Consider the following 20,417-nt stretch of genomic DNA (forward strand, 5'->3'; position numbering starts at 1 on the left):
TGACATTTCAAATGGTGTGATGATTAATTTTATGTGTCAGTTTGGCTAGATTATGGTGCCCAGTTATTTGATCAAACACAAGTCTAGATGTTATTCTAAGAAGTATTTGATAGTTGTGATTAGTATTTACAATCACTTGACTTTAAATAAAGGAGATAACTTTCGAGATTACTTTGGCAATTTGAGTGGGCCTCATCTAATAAATTGAAGACCTGAGGAGGAAAAGCTGAGGTTTACTGATGAACAAGGGATTCTTTTGTTTTGTTTTGTTTTTGAGTCAGAGTCTTTCTTTGTCACCCAGGCTGGAGTGCAGTTGCAAGATCATGGCTTATTGCAGCCTTGACCTCCTGGGCTCAAACAGGAATGTCTATAGTGATTGTCCTGTCCCTGCTGCACATGTGCACCTTGGGCATGTGTGAGGCAGATAACTTTTCTCTTTAGGTCATATGTCTTCTGATTGTGAGAAACTGTATTTTAGGAGCTGTACATAAAGAACTACACCTCAGCAGCCTTATCTATACCAGGATTTTATTTAGATGCCAACATCCTGGATTTCAGGCTGAAGTTGTACAAGGATGAGATTTTAATTCCTTTCTTTCTTTTTTTTTTCTTTTGGTAGAGCATGAATGTATTTTGCATGTGAGAGAAATGTAAGTTATTTGTGGTCAGAGAGCAGACTTGTGGTTTTAAATCTGTGCACAAAGTTTTTGCTACTCCTTCATTGAAAAGGTAGCATAACTACTCTGTCCTTGAGTTTGGATTATAGTTAGTGAGTCTAATGAATAGAATGTGGTAGGGGTGACAGTGTTAGATTCTGAGACTATATCATTGTGGCTTCCTTCTTGCTTTGCTCTTGGATCATCCACTTTGATTAACTAGAGCTGCATCATGAGGACACTCAGTAGCTCTTTGGAGAGGTTTATGAGTTGCTGAATGTTCTTGCCAAAAGCTAGAAAGGAACTGAGGCTTCCAGCCAACAGCCCTGTGAATGAACCTTCTTGAGAAGCAGATTTTCAAGCTCCAGTCAAGTTTTCAGTTGACTGCAGCCTAAATGACATCTTGACCACAATTTCATGAGAAATTTCAGCACAGAAACACATAGCTCAACCTATCTCAGATTTCTGACCCATAGAAATTACGTGAGATAATAAATGTATACTGATGCTTTAAACCACTAAGTTTCAAGGTAATTTGTTTTGTAGTACTAGGTAATTAACAAGTAGATATAGTGGATATCACTATTAAGATATGGTTGTAGAAGAACACACATTGAAAAATGTAGCCTAACTACTCTTCTTGAGTGTAGACTGTAGTGATTCTAATGAATAGAATGTGGTAAGAATGACAGTGTTAGATTTTCGAGACTACATCAGTTCAGTCAATTGTTAGGCAACTCCGATTTACCTTTTCTTTTAACATGTATGATGTTTTTAAACTTAGCTGGTCACAGACTTGATTTGTTGAGGCCAAATGTAGGTATTGAATCACAATTGCTTTTGCACTGACCTAATATTTTGGTCAGTGTCTGATTTTTACTGTATTAGAATGAAACTGCCCTGTCCATAGACTGTATTCTTTAATGTTTTGGTGAATGTGTAATTGTGTGCTTCCAAATATTTTCACAGATACTTTGTGACTGTCCTTTCGAATTTTACCATTTATCTCTGTTTATTTCAAACAGTGTTCAAGGTGGTGATTGAAATGTTAGAAATATAAGCCACGTTCATTTCTAGATATGAATGTAAGATACATTATAGGAAAAAATGTTGGCAGAATTAGTAGAGACTTATCTTTTCTATTTTCAAGAACTATATGCCCAGGAGCTGGGTTTTTTGTTTTTGTGTTTTTAAAATTTTAATGGACAGGCCAGACCCAGTGGCTCATGCCTGTAATTCCAGTGCTTTGGGAGGCTGAGGCTGGAGGACTGCTTGAGGCCAGGAGTTTGACACCAGCCTGCATGACATAGTGAGATCCTGTATCTACAAAATAATGAAAAAATTAGCTGAATGCGGTGGTGTGTCCTGTAGTCCTAGCTGCTTGGAAGGCTGAGGGGAAAGGATCACTTAAGTCCAAGAGTTAGAGTCTGCAGTGAGCTGTGATGGCACCACTATACTCCAGAGACCTTGTCTCTAAGAAAAAAAATTAATTGAGAAATACAAATTGTATATATTTATGATATACAACATGATGTTTGATATATGTATACATTGTGCAATGGCTAAATCAAGCTAACATTTGTTTCTTGACTATATAGTTGAATATGTCTTAAGTTGTAAAAGTAAAAAGCTGAAATTTATTAAGTATGTTTATATATTTATGACTATAATATGTCATAGTTTAAAAATTTAAAACAATTTGACAGGGAAATACTTAAAAATGAAAAAATAGACTAATTATTTTATAAAAGTAATATAATCACTCATAATGGAATCATCAGCAGAGACACTGTTACTTGCTAACATTTAGCCATTACTATGTTGTCTTTATCTTTAATAAAAAGTTCAAACTAACAGTGAAACAGCTGAACTTTGACAGGTGTTTGTTACTTCAGGTCATATTCGTATCATTAATAATTATTTCTATTTAAATGGAAATGTCTAATAATACCCTCTTTTTTCTTCTCAGGGAAGTTCTCCAAAGCTGGAATTTTCTACAACTTCAGTGATTACTGAATGTCTGATAAGTTCAAGGAAATGCCGCACTCAGGTTAAAATTATTTATATAAAGTATTTAATGGTTTAATTTATTTGGTCATATTTGTGGCCTTTTGGCAAGTGTTACTTATTTTGGCTGCAGCTCTTTTCACTTTTTGGGGTGTCAATTTTTAGTTGAAGTAAAACAATATAGGTATTTAACAGTTTGGTTACATCTTAGTAAATGTGAGAATGAAAAGCTTGGTATGTATGATAGAGGATGTTATCATGTGATTATTATTACTACTGTTTTTTTTACTTCTTGGACCTTTTGATTTTAGTGCACAGAAATCAAGCTACCATAAAGATGTTAGGATCAAGTAATCTCACAGAGATCTAGGCTTCTTGAAATGTTATGGAAGTTACAGGTTACTGCCAAAGGTTCAAAGGATACCTTTTTTAGCAGAGTTATCAGACTGGGATACTGGTGTTTAGTGAGTATGGTTTCTTGACTGTCTCTGATTTCTTGAGGGACTGTTGCTCAGTTTGGTGGCCATACTGGTACTGCCAGATCAAGAGTATCTTGAACATTCCAGCCTAAGGATCATCTGTGTCTTTGAAAAAAGCCTTTAGTAAGCTGAGATATCTGGATCTAATACTCCATTTGTCTGACTTCTTGTTTTTCCTTTTTTTATATTTTTGAGACAGGGTCTCACTCTCTTGCCCAGGGTGGAGTGCAGTGGCATGCAGCTTTGATTTCCCGGGCTTAAGCGATCCTTCTGCATCAGTCCTGTTAGTAGCTGGGACTTTAGGTGCATGCCACCATATGCGGCTAACTTTTGTATTTTTTTGAGATAGAATTTGCCATGCTGCCCAGGCTGGTCTTGAACTCCAGGGCTCAAGCAATCTGTCCACCTTGGCCTCCCAAAATGCTGGGATTACAGGTGTGCACTAATGTGCCTAGCCTAGTCTGACTTATTACTGAGTCACCAGGGTGGCTTACTTCCTTGTCCACAGGTTATCTAATAATGTCCAGATATCACTCATGTGCAGTTGCACTGTGATTGGGTAACAGTGACCTATCTATGATGAAGAGCCAATAATATGTATAGCCCAGAGGGCTCAAAAAGGGCAGGACTGGGCTTATCATGGAAGGAGTGGATTGTTCATTCACTGCATTATCAGTATTCAAGTAAATTTGCTGAGGATGATAACTGTGACTTAAGCCAAGAAAGGTAAAATATAGAATTATTGAGGGGAACATTCTTATTTTATTTAGAAAGATATTTAATAATTCAGAGTCAGGCTGTAGTTATTTATCTTTTAGATGCAAGCTGAAACACAGCTTTTAGAGCTCTAAAAACCTATGGTTGCCAAATGCAGAGATATGTTATTGACTTGTTTTAGAGATGTGCACTGTGCACATTGTAAATGGTTAGAAATGCTTTGCCTGGACTCAGTTTTTTTTCATCACACTGGAGTATGTTCTTCCAATAGATGGATAGAGAAGTAATTTTTTCTTTTTAACATTTTGTTTGAAACGTAGCATACACATAGAAAAGTACATACATTCTAAGGGTACAGCTTGGTGAAAGCTGTTTCTGAATGTAAAGCCATTACCCATTTGTAGTTTAATTGTACTTATGAACTAACATTTCCATCTGGAAACTTTTGACAAGACTTTTCCATTTTATTTTTATTTTTATTTTTTTTGACTTGGGATCTTTATTGAACACAGATATGAGAGAAAAGGCATTGGTGTTATTATTTAAGGAAATATGTTTTCTTTAGATATTCTTTCCAGAAACAGTTTTGGGTTCAAATTCCTCATAAGGCTGCTGTAAAAATTAGGGAATATATGCAATATGTCTGGCATGTAACATTATTTAGAATATTGCAGCTGTTACTAATGATATATTTTTTAAAGAAATTAAGACGGGGAGATACAGAAGACAGTAGTTGAAATATGACATAGAAAAAATTACCTGGTAGGCACAACACAATATTCACTTTTACATTAAAATTCTGAATGTTAACACCCTTTGATTGTATTTAAGAAGGTGATAAGTTTACTTTTTAAGGTGAATGTTCATTACAATTAAAGTTTTAATAGCGGTAAAGCAGCATTTTTAGTTTCAAAGACAATAATACAAACTATTTTTACTTTTGAGAGGAGTGAAACTGTAAAAACATGTTTAGGTTTACAAAAATACTTGTAATGATCTTTATTCCTTTTGGCACTTTATTTTCAAATTGGATGTTTTGTCACCAATTGAATGGACTGAAAAATTAAGCATATTACTATGAATTTTCTGGAATAAAACTAGTTTTCATTTCTACTCATTGTTTTTACCTACTGCAAAGTGGAATTCATTATTAAGTAGTTAAATATCAGTAGTAACTTTATGAATATAAATTTGTTAATCTGCTGTATCACATAGCTTTGGTTGTATTACAGACCTCACTAACTTAGTGGCTTAAAACAGCAAATGTTTCTCACAGTTCTGTGGATCTGCTGGTTGATTTTTTTAATCTAGACTGGTTGGCTAGGGATGAATGGTTTAGGATGGCTTTACTCACATGTCTGACAGTGGCAGATGTTTTGCCCAGGGAAGGATCTTAAATTTCTGGTGTTGAACTTGATTTCAGCTGGGATGAGATAGTCCCATCATCTATCAGGCTAAGAATTCCAGCTCATCATGTGGTGGCAGGAAGGTTTTTAGGAATAAGAGAGGATAAGCACTTTTCAAGTCTCTCTCCTTGTGCTACATGTGCTATTTTCCTGTTGTCCAAAGCAAGTCACATGGTCAATCAATTTTATAAATGGTATAACACAGTCATTTTTAAAAGTTTTACTCGGCATGAACAGGATCCATTAAGGAATAACTAGGTTAGGCAGCATGCATTTGTAGTAAATGCTACGTAATTTATAACTTTCTCTAGTAGTATGCAGTATTAAAAGCTTTAATAAAGAAGATGAGGTTAATTAAGGTTTGATATAATCAGAGGTAAATATGTAAGAAGGAACTTTACAGCATTGCTGAAATGGCTGATGATGAGTTTAGTTGGGTCTGGAGGTAAGAGATACTAAAAATATGTAAAGAACTTGGGGGAAGAGTTCTAGGGACTGAGGAGGTGAGAAGGGTAAGTAACAGATTCAGTGAGTAAGAAGTAGGTTGAAGAAAAGAGGTTTTGGTCAGCAAGGGATTTTAAGAATTGGGATGCAAGGGATCTGCATATTTAGGAAATCCAAGATGGAGTAGAATTAGATAATTAAAGCTGAAAAACAAACTCATGATTCCAAGGTCTTAGAAAGATTCATTGCTTGAATGTTTTAGTAAACTCAAAGGTCATTTTTATTGCTAACATTCCTTGCTTCTGTAAGTCTGTGATGTCATAGAGATGGGTGAAATGGATATGGTAGAAAAATTCTGAATTACTTTTTGAAATCATTGAACAAGGTGGAGAAGGTCCAGAAGCATACCACGAACTATAGAAGAAGGAAAGATGAAGTAATCTGATGCAACTGGTCTGCATGAAATGCATAGACCATTGTCCCAGCTGAAGCTTACTTTTCCAATTAGGAAAATTAATTTTCTTTCCTGTGTGTCCACTTAAAAAATTTGACTCTTCTTCATCCTATTCACATTTGTATTTTATTCACTTAGTTACCCTTAGCAAGTAGAGAGGTGTTGAGGAAGTAGAGCAGGAGGTAGGATTGGTGGCTTTTAAAAGTGATTAAAGTTAGGAAGACATTTAAAAATTCTCAGCAGTTCATTTTCTTGAATTAAAAAGCTTCTTATAACTCTGGATAGAGTATCAAATATTATGTTACTTGCTTGGAATCCAACTATTAAGGCATTTATAAGGCAGAGATTATTTGAATAAGATGTAATTCTAACAGTAAAAAAGTTAGAATTATAAAATTTTAGCCTCAAAATTTTTAGACTGCTAACCAGTTTTATTAGAAGATAAAATATATTACTAAGTTGATAATGTTTTTTATGTTTCTAATTTTATAAAAATATGGGACCAGAATTAAGATGATATGTTTATCTGTCATTGTGAGGTTACAGCTTGGAAGGGAGCTTAAAAGTATGTATTGTAATCCAAATAACACATTTCATTAAAATATGTATAGAGTTCTTTATATTTTTGTGTTGTACATATATATATATATATAAAATTATAGCAGAAGAGATGAAACTTATTTTTATAGTTTTATCTTTAAAGATTTTGTAATCAACTAATTTGGCATGTATTTTTAACATTACTAAACATAGTTCTCTTATATAGCCAATTACATGAATATTTAAATATATTTGATAACCAATGTTTGCACTTTTTTAGTATACTGAAAAATAATTTTTTTGACTTTGTTTCTTAAAGTTTTCAAGTGATTAAGTATTGGGCTTTAATTTTTATAAAGTCCTTGTTAGTTGGACTTAAGGAAGTTTGAGACAATGTACTTTAATAACTACTGCAGAAAGAGTTATCTAGGAGAATGTGGATTTGACTTATCACAGGATCAGCACGGATAGGAAGGACTGATCCAGTTGGCTTTGATAGATTTCGTGTGTCTTATTTAAATTACTTTTTAAATTTTTTCCCACCAATAGGAATTTTAAAAATCCCCTTTGACCAAGTTAATTTTTGTTTTTTATGTTTAGGATAAATTTATTTACCATTTGGCTCCAGTTGAAAAATCACATGGCAGACTGCAAAACAGAACATCAAGATCACAAAAGAAAAAATCCAAGTCACCTGAGAGAAGTAAATACTGTATAAATGCAAAAAACTACGAACAGCCTACAATTTCTTCAAAATCACACTCTCCATCTCCCTACACAAAAAGACGCATGTGTGAGCTATCTGAAGACACCAGGCGGCGGCTGGCCCATTTAAATCTGGGACCCTATGAGTTCAAAAAAGAAACAGATAAACCTCCATTTGTGATTAGACATGTATGTGTTCTCTTAAGTATTTCTGTTTGAAACTGATCAGTTTTCCCCCCCCCAAAAAGTTATTCTGAAATATCTTTCAACTTCTAGCTTATATTAATACTTTTCTTTCCTGACTGCAACCCTGGCAGTCTAAGATGGAAATTAATTTAGAATGAAAGAACTTGCGTTTTTTCAGTCTTCAGACCTGACAGAGATCAAGCTGTGTTATGAATGCCATGTTAAATCTCTCAGTACCGGTTTCCTTTCTTCTCCAGTAGATATCATCATAACTCTACCAACTGAACTTGGTTGTAATTGGCATTAGTACTGAAATGGCAGAGTAGGGTTTTAAAAGAGAACCAAATATTCTTTATGAAAAGGAAGACCCTCCTTTTTCAAGTTTTAAAATTAAAATGGAAAGTAAGTTTCCTTTCAAATTACATCCCTTGGGTAAGCTTTGTATAATGGATCTTCGAAGCAAATTGTTGTTTGATGGTTATGGGAAGGCCTTTGAAAGTGCAAAAAGTTCATTTAAGGGTAACCTAGTTCTAATCTTTCTGTACTGAATTGTGCTGTTGATATAGTTGAAATTTAGAGTCTTGTGTTTATGTGATTATCAAATAGACTTTGGCTAAATTTAAGGGTTTGGAATCAGAATGTTTAGTAAAGGACTCCCTCAGAATCTTCATAATTTTCTGAACTTTTATAAAGTATTTTTACCTTAAAAGCAATTCTTCACTGAACGCTTTCAAACTCATAAAAATATGAATTAATATAATATATATATAATAATACTAAACCTCAAGATTTAAGTGCTGATAGAAGCAAAATAACTTTTTGGGATATCTATAAAAATATTTCTGACTAATTTCTTTAATTCATTTTTTCTAAATTTTAAAATGAATTCATCCAACATGAAAATATGCCCCTTCGGTGGTCTAATAACTTTTTGAACATACACAATCTGAAAGTTCAGATTTTCTTTATGATACCTTTTTAAAACAATTTAAATATTATCTTAAGCAACATTTCATTCCACCTATATTTTGACTGAGTCATTTTTTTAACTCTTAAGTAATAGATTGTTTCATTATAAATGAAAATTTATAGTATAATGGATGCTTTTAAGCGGCAGTATTTTATTGAGGTTGTTGTGACTACTTTTCTCATTTCTACAGAATTTGATTTTAACTTTTGGTCACTTTTTTGTTGTTTGACCAATATTCAGATAATATTTTAGTTGCATATTTGGTGACAGTTTTAGAATGCCTTTAATTTTAAATCTTCCCATAATTACAAATTAAATTGAAAAGAAAGGATATACTATATTTTCATCCGAAGGAATAGTAACATTTTAATTAAAACGCTTATGCACAAAAATAAACTGAAATATTTTAGGGGTGAGCCACATTAAAATTGTTTGGAAAAATAACTGCTTTTGTTTAAATGTTTGTTTTATTATTACTTTTTATGTCAGTGTTTAGAATGGAATAATTCTAATATTGCTTGATACAAACTTTGAAATTTGTATTTAAATGGTTTCCCTCCCTAGCTTTTCAATAAGCAGAAATGCCTACTCCTAAGTCTATACTTAGAAAATTGCTTACATTATTAAATAGGAAAGTGAATTTTCCAATTGTATTTATAAACATAGAGTTTTTTTTTTTCTCCATATCCATTCATGGTTTTAGAAGCAGTTAGCAAATTGGTAACCAAACACAATTTTAACTTAATATATGCATATGCAAAATGTAACACTTTCAGGAAAGACATTGTAGTGAATGTACATGGTAATCTACATTGTAAGATTACTTTTATGAAAAGTAATCTTAAAGAATAAGGAAACAGTCTTAAGAAATCAATTCACATGCTTCCAAGATTCTTTCATCTTAAAGATAAGGAAACAGTTTTAAGAAATCAATTAGCATGCTTCCGAAGAAACTGGTGCAATTATCCTAGAGGAGTAAAACAGCCTTTTTATTTTTCATTTACGCAGAATAAGATCTTTTCTTTTTCTACTGTGGTAAAATACACATAAATTTACCATTTCAGATTTAAACTGTACATTCAGTTGTTTTAAGGATGTTCACAGTGTTACGCAGCTATCTGGTTCCAGAACTTCTTCGTCTCCTAAATGGAAACTCTGTACTCATTAAGTATTCACTCCCCATTCCTTCCTTCCCATAGTCTTGGCAACCACTAATCTGCTTTCTGTCTCTATGAATTTGCCTATAAATAGAATTATAAATAGAATTATACAACATTTCATATAAATAGAATTATATAACATTTGGCCTTTTGTGTCTGGCTTTTTTCACTTAGCACAGTGTTTTTGAGGTTCATCCATGTTGCATATATCAGTGCTTGATTCCTTTTTATGGCTTAATTATATCCTGTTGTAAGGCTATATACCACATTTTACCCATTGTGTGGGTTGTCTTTTTTAAAAAAATTGTTTTTTTAAATTGTGGTTATATATATTATAAAATTTACCATTTTAACCATCTTTGAGTGTGTAGTTTAGTGACATCAAGTATATTCATGTTGTTATACAACCATGCCACCATCTATCTCTAGAACTTTTTTCATCTTGCTAAACTGAAACTCTGTGCCCATTAAGCAATAACTTTACATTCCTGTCTCCCCAACACGTGGCAACCACTACCATTCTACAATTTCTATGAATTTGACTACTCTTGATACCTCATATAAGTGTGATTATATATCCTGTGTCCTATTTTGATTGGCTTATTTAACTTAGTATAATATTCATAAAGGTTCATCTATGTTATAGCATATGTGAGAATCTCCCTTTTACAGTTGAATAATATTTTCTTATATGTATATACTACATTTGTTTGTTCATTCTCCTCTTGATAGACACTTGGTTTGCTTCCATCTTTTGGATATTATGAGTAATGTTGCTGTGTCACAATGTGTACAGTGTGAATAATGCTGCTGTAAACATAGGTGTACAAATATATTTTTGAGGCCCTGCTTTCAACTCTTTTGTGTATATACCTAGATGAAAAATTGCTGAGTCTGGCCGGGCGCGGTGGCTCAAGCCTGTAATCCCAGCACTTTGGGAGGCCGAGACGGGCGGATCACGAGGTCAGGAGATCGAGACCATTCTGGCTAACCCGGTGAAACCCCGTCTCTACTAAAAAATACAAAAAACTAGCCGGGCGAGGTGGCGGGCGCCTGTAGTCCCAGCTACTCGGGAGGCTGAGGCAGGAGAATGGCGTAAACCCGGGAGGCGGAGCTTGCAGTGAGCCGAGATCCCGCCACTGCACTCCAGCCTGGGCGACAGAGCGAGACTCCGTCTCAAAAAAAAAAAAAAAAAAAAAAAAAAAAGAAAAATTGCTGAGTCATATCGTAATTCTGTTTTAAATTGTTTGATACCCTGACATAGTGTTTTTTATAGCAGGTGTACCATTTTGCACTGCACACCAACAAATTGCAAGTGTTCTTCTCCAACACTTTATTTTCATAGTAGCCATCCTAATGGGTATGTCACTATGATTTTGTGGTATCTCAAAATTACAGTGAAGTAGTATCTCACTATGATTTTGATTTCTGTCTCCTTAATGATTAGCAATGTTGAATTTTTTCTTTTCATGTTCTTTTTTTTTTTTTTTTTTGAGACGGAGTCTTGCTCTGTCGCCCAGGCTGGAGTGCAGTGGCCGGATCTCAGCTCACTGCAAGCTCCACCTTCCGGGTTTACGCCATTCTCCTGCCTCAGCCTCCGGAGTAGCTGGGACTACAGGCGCCCGCCACCTCGCCCGGCTAGTTTTTTGTATTTTTTTAGTAGAGACGGGGTTTCACCGGGTTAGCCAGGATGGTCTCGATCTCGCGACCTCGTGATCCGCCTGTCTCGGCCTCCCAAAGTGCTGGGATTACAGGCTTGAGCCACCGCGCCCAGCCCTTTTCATGTTCTTATTGGCCATTTGTATAACTTCTTTGGATAAATGTCTATTCAAGTTCATTTTTAAATCTATTTGTTTTTGTTATTGAGTTGTAGGGGTTCTTTATTCCGGTTAATAACCCCTTATCAGATAAATGATTTGTAAATATTGTCGCTGATTCAATGGGTTGCCGTTTCATTCTGTTGATATTACTTTTTGATGCACAAAAATTTTAAATTTTGATGAATAGGAATTTTTTTTTACACATTTGTATCATTATTTTTACTTTTTGTTAGGAAATGTGGTTAACTATTATTATATTAAGCTATAGATCACTGAGCATGCTGGGCTCTGAAAGCAGCCAAGTAAAGACACTGTTTGAATTAAAAATGTGCATGCTAAGGAGATAAGCAAATGACTAGACTTTTAAAAATATGGCAAAGTATATTGCTCTTTTTTTAACCTTGTTAAAAAAAGCAAACTAGGCACTGGAGTAATAAACATTTCAATTCCAAGTCTATTTATTTTAAAGTAAGCACATATATATAATTAAAAATTTTTGAAGTTAAATTTCAATTTTATTTTGCAACGAACAACAAAATACTTGAATAAACTTTTTGGAACATGCCTGACTCTCATGGGCACCATCATATTTCCCTGATTATGTATGCTCTCTGTACCCTAGTAGTTTTTCTGGTGCCATGAGATTGAAAGTGTAGGAATGTTTCAACTCTCTTTTACATAAAAATCCTGCTTCCTCTAGGTTGATCCCCCAAGTCCCAGGGCTGATACTTTATTTGGATCTTCTGGCAGAGACTGTGAAAGAGATGGATGGTCAAGGGTGCACAATGGTAAGCTAGAAGTTTTCTTTATTCATTGCCATAGTTGCCTGAGCTACAATCAAGCTTTTAATTTGGCATCAATTAACAAAAACAGAATCTTTGTTACATTATTGGATAATATTGTATAATGTAGCTTTTTACAACTTGTGGTGCACCCATATAGTTACTCTCTAAAATATTAGGATTTCTGTGCTACTATAAATCATTTCCTACCTTGAGATTTAGAATATATATATTAACATGTTAAAAAATGTGATATATTCTAGTAAAAAATGACTTGATTACTTTTACTCAACATTTTATAAACTTAACTGTGGAACCCTTTTCTCACCAAGTAATTTTAACTATGTTGATAAGAATGGTTTTTCATCTGTAGCCCTAGCAGTCCTATGGTTAGATAAGTTGCTTCTTAAGTTCAATATGAATATAATTTTTGTGAAGAAGATTAAATAGTATTGTATAATTAAGGGTATTGAGTGTTAATATCTGTAGACATTGGCTGGTGAGTTCAATAAGTATTCCCTAGCAGCCTTTAAAGTTAATTTAGTACATACTAATAAAGTCGTAGAGGAAGAAAAAGGAGATTGAGCGAAAAAAAATAGAATCATTAATAGAATCATTACATTGAGTGAGCTTCATCTCTATTTCTAACATGTTGTGTGTAATCTCTTATTTTTTTAGTGATGAAATTAAACATTCTTTTCTGAAAACATGCAGAGTTCGTGCTTGTTTTTGTTTTTTAGCACTAGCAGGGAGATAGATGTGATAATCAACAAGTCTTTTATATCCACAATAGCAGATTATGTGAAATTAGAAACAGATGTTACACACTGTTCTCTCTCTTGGAAGAAGCTTATGGACACGGAAAATGAGCTTTAGGAACAAGCCAATGTAAAGTAACTTTAATGTAGATGTTTCTTTGGAAGATTTTTTGGGAACACTTAAGCATCTGATTTTTCTTGACAGTTACATATTTGCCAGCAGAACTGTTGTAATTTCTAATAACTTTTAATCAAAGCAGTCAGCTGCCTATATGTAGAGGTATAATCAGAGAGGTCAATAATGACTTGTTGTTTTCTTTTAACTTTTTATTTTGACATTATTTCAGACTTACAGAAAAGTAATAGTAGTACAAAGAATTGCCATATAGCTTTCACTCAGAATCCATAAACAATAATATTTGCTTTTTCTTTCTCTTTTTCTCTTTCCTCTGTCTGTGTATGAGTCTGTGTATAGATTTTTTTTGACAGGAATATTATTATGGACTGAATTTGTATGCCCTAAAAGTTCTTATGTTGAAGGCCTAGCCCCTAATATGGTGGTTTAGAGATGGAGGCTTTGGGAGTGATTAGGTTTAGATGAGGTCCTGAGAATGGGGCCTTCATAATGACATTATTGTCCTTACAAACAAATACACCAGAGAACTTGTTCTCTCCTTCTCTCGCTGCCATTTGAGGACCCAACTAGAAGGCAGCCATCTACAAGAGAGGAAGAGAGAACTTACCAGAACCTGACCATGCTGACACTCTGATTTCTAATTTTCAGTCCTCAGAACTGTGAGAAATAAAATTCTGTTGTTTAAGCTACCCAGTCCATGATATTTTGTTATGGTAGCCTGAACAGATTAATTCAGACAATATTTTATATGATTAACACCAGTTAATTAACAATGTAGCAGATTAACAATGATATAATATTAACTGATCTATAAAGCTAAATCAGATTTTGCCAGTTGTCCTAATAATATCTTCATAGCAAAAGAAATATCATCATATATAGCATTCAGTTGCCATGCCTCTTTTGTTTTCCTTAATATGGATTAGTTCCTTAGTCTTTCATTGTGCTTAATGACATTGATAATTTTGAAGAGCATAAGCCAGCTATTTTGTAGAATGTTCCTCAATTTGGGTTTGTTTGATTTTTCCTCATGATTAGATTCAGATTATTTATTTTCCCCCAGAATACAACAGAAGTGATGTGTTACTCTCAGTGCATCACACCAGGAGGTATGTGGTGTTTCTGTACTACTGGGGATGTTCATTTTAGTCATTTGATTAAGATGGATGTGCCGGTTTTCTCCATCAAAAAGGTGCTATTTCTGTCTTTTGTAATTGTACGGAAATACTTTGAAATTATGTAATATCCTATTATACCTCAACTTTGACTCCTTTAGCATATATTGATGACTGTTGCCTGAAACAATTTCTTATTCTGATTTTTGCCAAATAGTGATTTTTTAAAAATTCTATTCCTCTTTGTACATTTAAGAGCTGGATTTCTAGAGCTTTTCCTTCTTGCGTTTCTGACCTTAATGTCCCCCCCCACCCTTTTTTTTTTAAACGACATTTTTCCTCCTGGCTGACAGCTGAGCAGTTCCTGAACTTTTGGGTTCTCATCAACCATTTAAATACATATGGGGATTTCTTATGGTAGGACCTCTTACACTTAATGAATTTTCACTTTTGATTTTACTGTAATAGAAATTCTTCTTGAACATTTTCTTGCAAATTATCTTGCCTAATATTTGTTTTTTATAGGATGCCATTTTCACCAACATTACTGCTTTAGTTCTCAAAATAATCACGTGAAGATGGATTTAATTATATTTGAGAAAAAACGGCAGCGGTTTAGAGAAGTTATGTGACTTGATAGTTACAAATCTAGAATCCAGGTCTTCTAGCTTCTAGCTCCTTCTTTTCTACCAGTCTCATACTACTTTCTCTACTTTCATTAAGGTATATTTTTTAAAATAAAAATTTCAAGCACATTGTATCTGTTACTGCCATGTTATATAATTCTAATTGCAATTTGTGCAGTCCTTTTGAAGAAACTCAGTATCTCTTGTAATGTGATGCTTTTTGTAAGCTTTATCTAGTTATTTTTGTATTTGAAGAGGAAATCAAGGACATCCATCCTGGCCTCTTTTTACATTTTGCTTAGGAATTTAGGAAATATGTTAGACTCTCTCTCTCCTCTTAGAGGAACCTTCTTTTCTTCTCATCTTTTGAAGATTCTTTTATGAGTCTCATTTCTATGTAAAATCGTAATATTTTATGAACTTCCATTAATCCTTTATCAGATGATTAACTGTCACAAAGTAAAATAGAAATAACATTTCAAATCCCAATATGTCATATCTTGAGTAGACAACAGTAACTGGTAATGTTTTAATATTTTCTGAATAAAATGGCATGTAGTCATCATGTATATCCTCATTAGTAAATATCTCATTAATTTCTGTTTGCTTTTAAACATGTCCCTCTTGTTTGAATTTCTTATGGATGAAGAAACCTGAGGTTTAAAGAAGGATAGTAAGTTGCATGAAGTCATACACACAAGATTTGACCTATTTCTTTTTTTTCTTCCTACTTTTCTAAATGATTATGTCCATCTCAAGTTTCTTTACCTTTAGGAAATTTTTCCTGATTGCCTTACCTTGAGAGATTACTCTCTGGTATAACTGTTTAATATTATAATTGTTATACCATTCTGACTTAGTTTGTTCTTTATACTGCTGTTGTTCAACTTTGGTTATAACTTAACCAAAACAGATTATAATTACTTCATAGCCATGGGCCCTGGTTTTCATCTCCTTTATTTCTTACATTTGAAATACAGTTTGTGACTAATTGGTGGTGAGGGTGATTAAATATGAACACTGGGAAACCTCAGATCAAAGTAATAGATTAATTTGTAGAAATAAAATTATAAACTTGTGCAAATCAGGGTAAGTTTATAAATGGTTTGTGGAATGCAGAAGCCATACAAGTGCTTTAACATACAGAAACTTTTAATATAATGCTAGCTTCCAGGAAATACATACTATTTCCAGAAATTATTACCTTAATTTTCAGAGTTAGCATATCCTTGTCCGTATTTTTTGAGACAGGGTCTTGCTTTGTCATTCAGGCTGGAGTGTGTAATGTAACATGGCTTACTGCAGCCTCGACCTCCCTGGTTCAAATGATCTTCCCACCTTAACTGTCTTAGTAGCTGGGACTACAGGCATGCATGCACCACCATGCCCAGCTAATTTTTGGGGAGTTTTTTTGGCTGTAGAGTGTTGCCCAGGCTGGTCTTGAACTCCTAAACTCAGGAGATCCTCCTGCTTTAGTCTCCCAAAGTGCTGGGATTACAGGTATGAGGCACCGTGTCCAGATGTCCTTCTCATTTTTTTTTCAGCTACTTGTGATCATGCTATATATTAGACTTGTACAGAAGAGAAGTTGGACTGTGAATTTATTCTTATTTTTAATTTTTGAAAAGCATTTGAAGTAAATCGAATCTTACTGACATTATGTGGAGAAGTTGACATCGTGTAAAAGACATTAATATTTCAGCTGATTTCTGGTATGGCTCAGGGCACCTAGAAAATATCTTGTACCATAAAAAATTCTGAAGGATTTGCTGAATACAGACTACTATAGGTCTTTGTTTTCTGGATAAGGTGGTTTGAGAAGGTAAAATATAGAACCATAGAATGCTTTTGAGTGATATGTGTGAGTGAGAGTAGAATTTTATGGTTCTGATTTTCTGTTTTAAAAATTGATACATAACATTTTACATATTTATTGGGTACATGTGATATTTTGTTACGTTGTGTGGAATGTGTCATGATCAAGGAAGAGTGGTTAAATTGTCTACCACTTTGTGTATTTGTCATTTCTTTATGTTAGGAACAATTTAAGTCCTCTTTTCCAGCTACTTTGAAATATATAATACATTGTTGTTAACAATAGTTACTATGCTCCCCTTTGACAACAGAATATACCTATTTTCTAATCTTATGTTTGTACCTGTTAAGCTACTGCTCTTTGTCATCCCCCACTACCAACCTACCCTTCCCAGCCTCTAGTATTGATTATTCTATTTTCTATGAGAGAATATTTTTAGCTTCCTCATATGAGAACATGCAATATTTGGCTTTATTCCCTGATTTATTTCCCTTGAAACAGTGACCCCCCTAGTTCCATTCATGTTGCTGCAAATGACATGATACCATTACTTTTATGCCCTAATTACTTTATTATTCCATTGTGTATATATATACCTTTTCTTTATCCATTCATCTATTGATAAACAGTTAGGTTGATTCCATGTTTTGGCGACTGTGAATAGTGCTGCAATATCTCTTCAATATACTGATTTCCTTTCCTTTGGATGAATACCCAGTAGTGAGATTGCTGACTGTATGGTAGTTCTATTTTTAGTTTTACATTCAAGTTTATGATTGATATGTGTGGTTTTGTTCCTGCCATATTGTTATTTTCCGGTGGTTTTCTATATTCTTTTGTCCTTTCTTTTTCTCTTATTGTTTGTCATTGTGGTTTGGTGGTTATCTGTGGTTGTACCGTGAGTCCTTTCTCTTTCTCATTTGTGTGTTTGCTTTATCATTGAGTTTTGTATTTTCATGTGTTTTCAAGATGGTAAAGGTCGTTCTTTTGCTTTCAGGTTTAGAGTTCCCTTGATCACATCTTGTAGGCTGGCTTACTGGTGATGAATTCCCTCAGCTTTTACTTACCTGGGAAATACTTTATTTTTCCTAAATTTATGAAAGATTTTTTTTTTTGGATATGTTAATAGTGAGTGTCCTTGACTGGCAGATTTTTTTCTTTCAGCATTTTGAATTTATTATCCCATTCCTGGTCTGTAAGGTTTCTACTTAGAAATCTGCTGTTAGTCTAATGGGGGTTTCTTTATAGGTGATTAGTCACTTTTCTGTTATTTAGGATTCTTTTTTTGTCATTGACTTTAGACATTTTGGCTATAATATTCCATGAGAAAGACTTTTTGTGTTGTATCTGCTTAGGGATTACTGGTCCCCCTGCATCTGAATGTCTAGTCTCTTGATAGACTTCAGAAGTTTTTATTTATTATATCATCAGTTTTTGGAACTCTTATATTCTCTTCCTTTGGGGATACAGATGATTAGTATATTTGGTCGCTTTACGGTGTCCCATAGATCACAAAGGCTTTGTTTATTTTTTATTTCTTATTTTTGCCTGACTGGGTTATTTCAAAAGACCTATCTCCAAGTTCTGACATCTGGTTCTTATGCTTGGTTTAGTCTATTGTTGATGCTTTCAAATGTATTTTGTAGGCCAGGCACAATGGCTTATACCTGTAATCCCAGCACTTTGGGAGGCCGAGGCAGGTGGATCACTTGAGGCCAGGACTTCGAGACCAGCCTGGCCAACATGGTGAAACCCCGTCTCTACTAAAAATAGCTACTCGGGAGACTGAGGCAGGAGAGTTGCTTGAATCCAGGAGACAGAGATTGCAGTGAGCAAAGATCACACTCCAGCCTGCACTCCAGCCTGGGCAACAAGAGCAAAACTCTGTCTCCAAAAAAAAAAAAAAAAAATTAGTTGGGCGTGGTGGCACATGCCTGTAATCCTAGCTACTCCGGAGACTGAGGCAGGAGAAGCGCTTGAACCCAGTAGGCAGAGGTTGCATTGAGCCAAAATCGTGCCACTGCACTCCAGCCTGGGTGGCAGAGTGAGACCCTATCTCAAAAAAATATATATATATCAAATGTATTTTGTAGTTCAGTCAGTTAATTCATCTCCAGAATTTCTGTTTGGTTCTTTTTTTGTGATATATATCTCCTTGGTAAAAGTTTCATTCATGCCCTGCATTGTTTTTCTGATTCCTTTATATTGTTTTTCAGAATGCCTTGTATCTCACTGAGTGTCTTTAGAATCAATAATTTAAATTCTTTTTCCGGGATTTCATGACTTTCTTTTTGATTGGGATCTGTTTCTGGAGGATTATTTTGTTAGTTTGGAGGTGTCATATTTTCTTGCTTTTCATTTTTTCTTTGTCCTTATATTGATATCTGAACATCTGGTATATCAGTTATTTGTTCCAGTTTTTTGAATTTGCTTTTGTATGGGGGGACTTTTTCCTGAAGATGAGTCATCATTACTGGTTGGGTAGGGCACTTTGGCCTTTTTCTGGGTGCATGCACTGGTGTAGTCTTTGTGTGATTTTTTGTTGTTGTTGTTATTGTTTATAAACAGCATCAGTGGTATCTGAGATTTGCTCATTGGCTTAGTGTGTAATTATTAGTGGAGGCTGTGTTCTAGTTTTGTTGAGGACTGGGACCCTAGATAGTCTAGTCTTTGGATTGCAATGATGGCAGTAGTGAGCTGACCATTCCTGTCCTTGGGCTCCAGAGTGGTGTGCACTGGCAGCAATTTTAGCTGGTCCTGGTGGACTGATTCATGGCCTCTAGTTGGCCTACTCAGATGCTGGTAGTAGCCATCATGGGCCAGGCAGATGGGCAGGTTTGCAAGCCCCTGGGTAGCCAGTGTGGCATGAGTGATGACTGTGACAGTGGCAGGATGACCCTCTGGGTCCCAAGCGGTGCACACTGTTTTTGGCAATGGCTGAGATCATCTAGGTGTGCCAGTCTCCCGGCTTGAAGGTGGTGTATACAGGTACATGCCAGCTCTGGTGGTAGTGGCTGTGAGTGTAGGCCCAATCTCATTCCCTGGGGAGGAGCATTCAGGTGCCAATAGTGGTGGACTGGGCTGGGCAGTCTTCTGGCCCTCAAACTGTGTGCTCTGGCATGGGAGGAGGAGGGGCAGAGTCAGGCCTGTCTTGCTTGTCTCAGGCTCCCCGATGATGTGAACAAGTGCTGGCTGTGGTAGGCAGGGGCAGAGTGGTCTCCAGGCCACTAGTGGGATGCTTGGGTTGTGGAAGGTAGTATCTGTACTTCTGCCCTGCTACTTGGGGCTTGGGATGATGCTGCCATCTCTGATGGCACCCTAGCTGGCAGGTGGGGAGCATGTACACCACTCATACCTCAGCCCAGTGGCACTCATGCCTCAACCCCAGTGCTGCTGGGCTTCAGGATAGTGCACAGTCTATTGGGGGAATGGTTCCAGAATGGCATCTCGTTTGTGCTGCAGTCCCAAAGACCCAGTCATATCTCTGCCCTTGATATAGTTTGGCTGTGCCCCCATCCAGATCTCATCTTGAATTCCCATGTGTTGTGGGGGGACCTGGGAGGAGGCAATTGAATCATGGGGGCAAGTCTTTCCCATGCTGTTCTCATGATAGTGAATAAGTCTCATGAGATCTGATGAT

At 35.2% G+C, this 20,417-nt stretch overlaps 1 protein-coding gene across 12 annotated transcripts in view; it reads left to right on the forward strand.

The window, feature by feature from the left end:
• Positions 1–20,417, forward strand: part of SPATA6 (spermatogenesis associated 6) — a 173,595-nt gene that overhangs the window by 64,154 nt on the left and 89,024 nt on the right. For all 12 annotated transcript variants that reach the window (XR_012420408.1, XR_012420409.1, XR_010578620.2 and 9 more), the window contains exons 6-8: positions 2,626–2,706; positions 7,304–7,597; positions 12,245–12,332. Coding sequence is in view for 6 of the 12 variants with exons in the window: in XM_005543427.4 (XP_005543484.1) it covers positions 2,626–2,706; positions 7,304–7,597; positions 12,245–12,332 (463 nt within the window). In the remaining 6 variants the exon portion in view is untranslated. The remainder of the gene's footprint in view (positions 1–2,625; positions 2,707–7,303; positions 7,598–12,244; positions 12,333–20,417) is intronic.

Source organism: Macaca fascicularis, chromosome 1 (assembly GCF_037993035.2).
Source record: "Macaca fascicularis isolate 582-1 chromosome 1, T2T-MFA8v1.1".
NCBI lineage: Eukaryota > Metazoa > Chordata > Mammalia > Primates > Cercopithecidae > Macaca > Macaca fascicularis.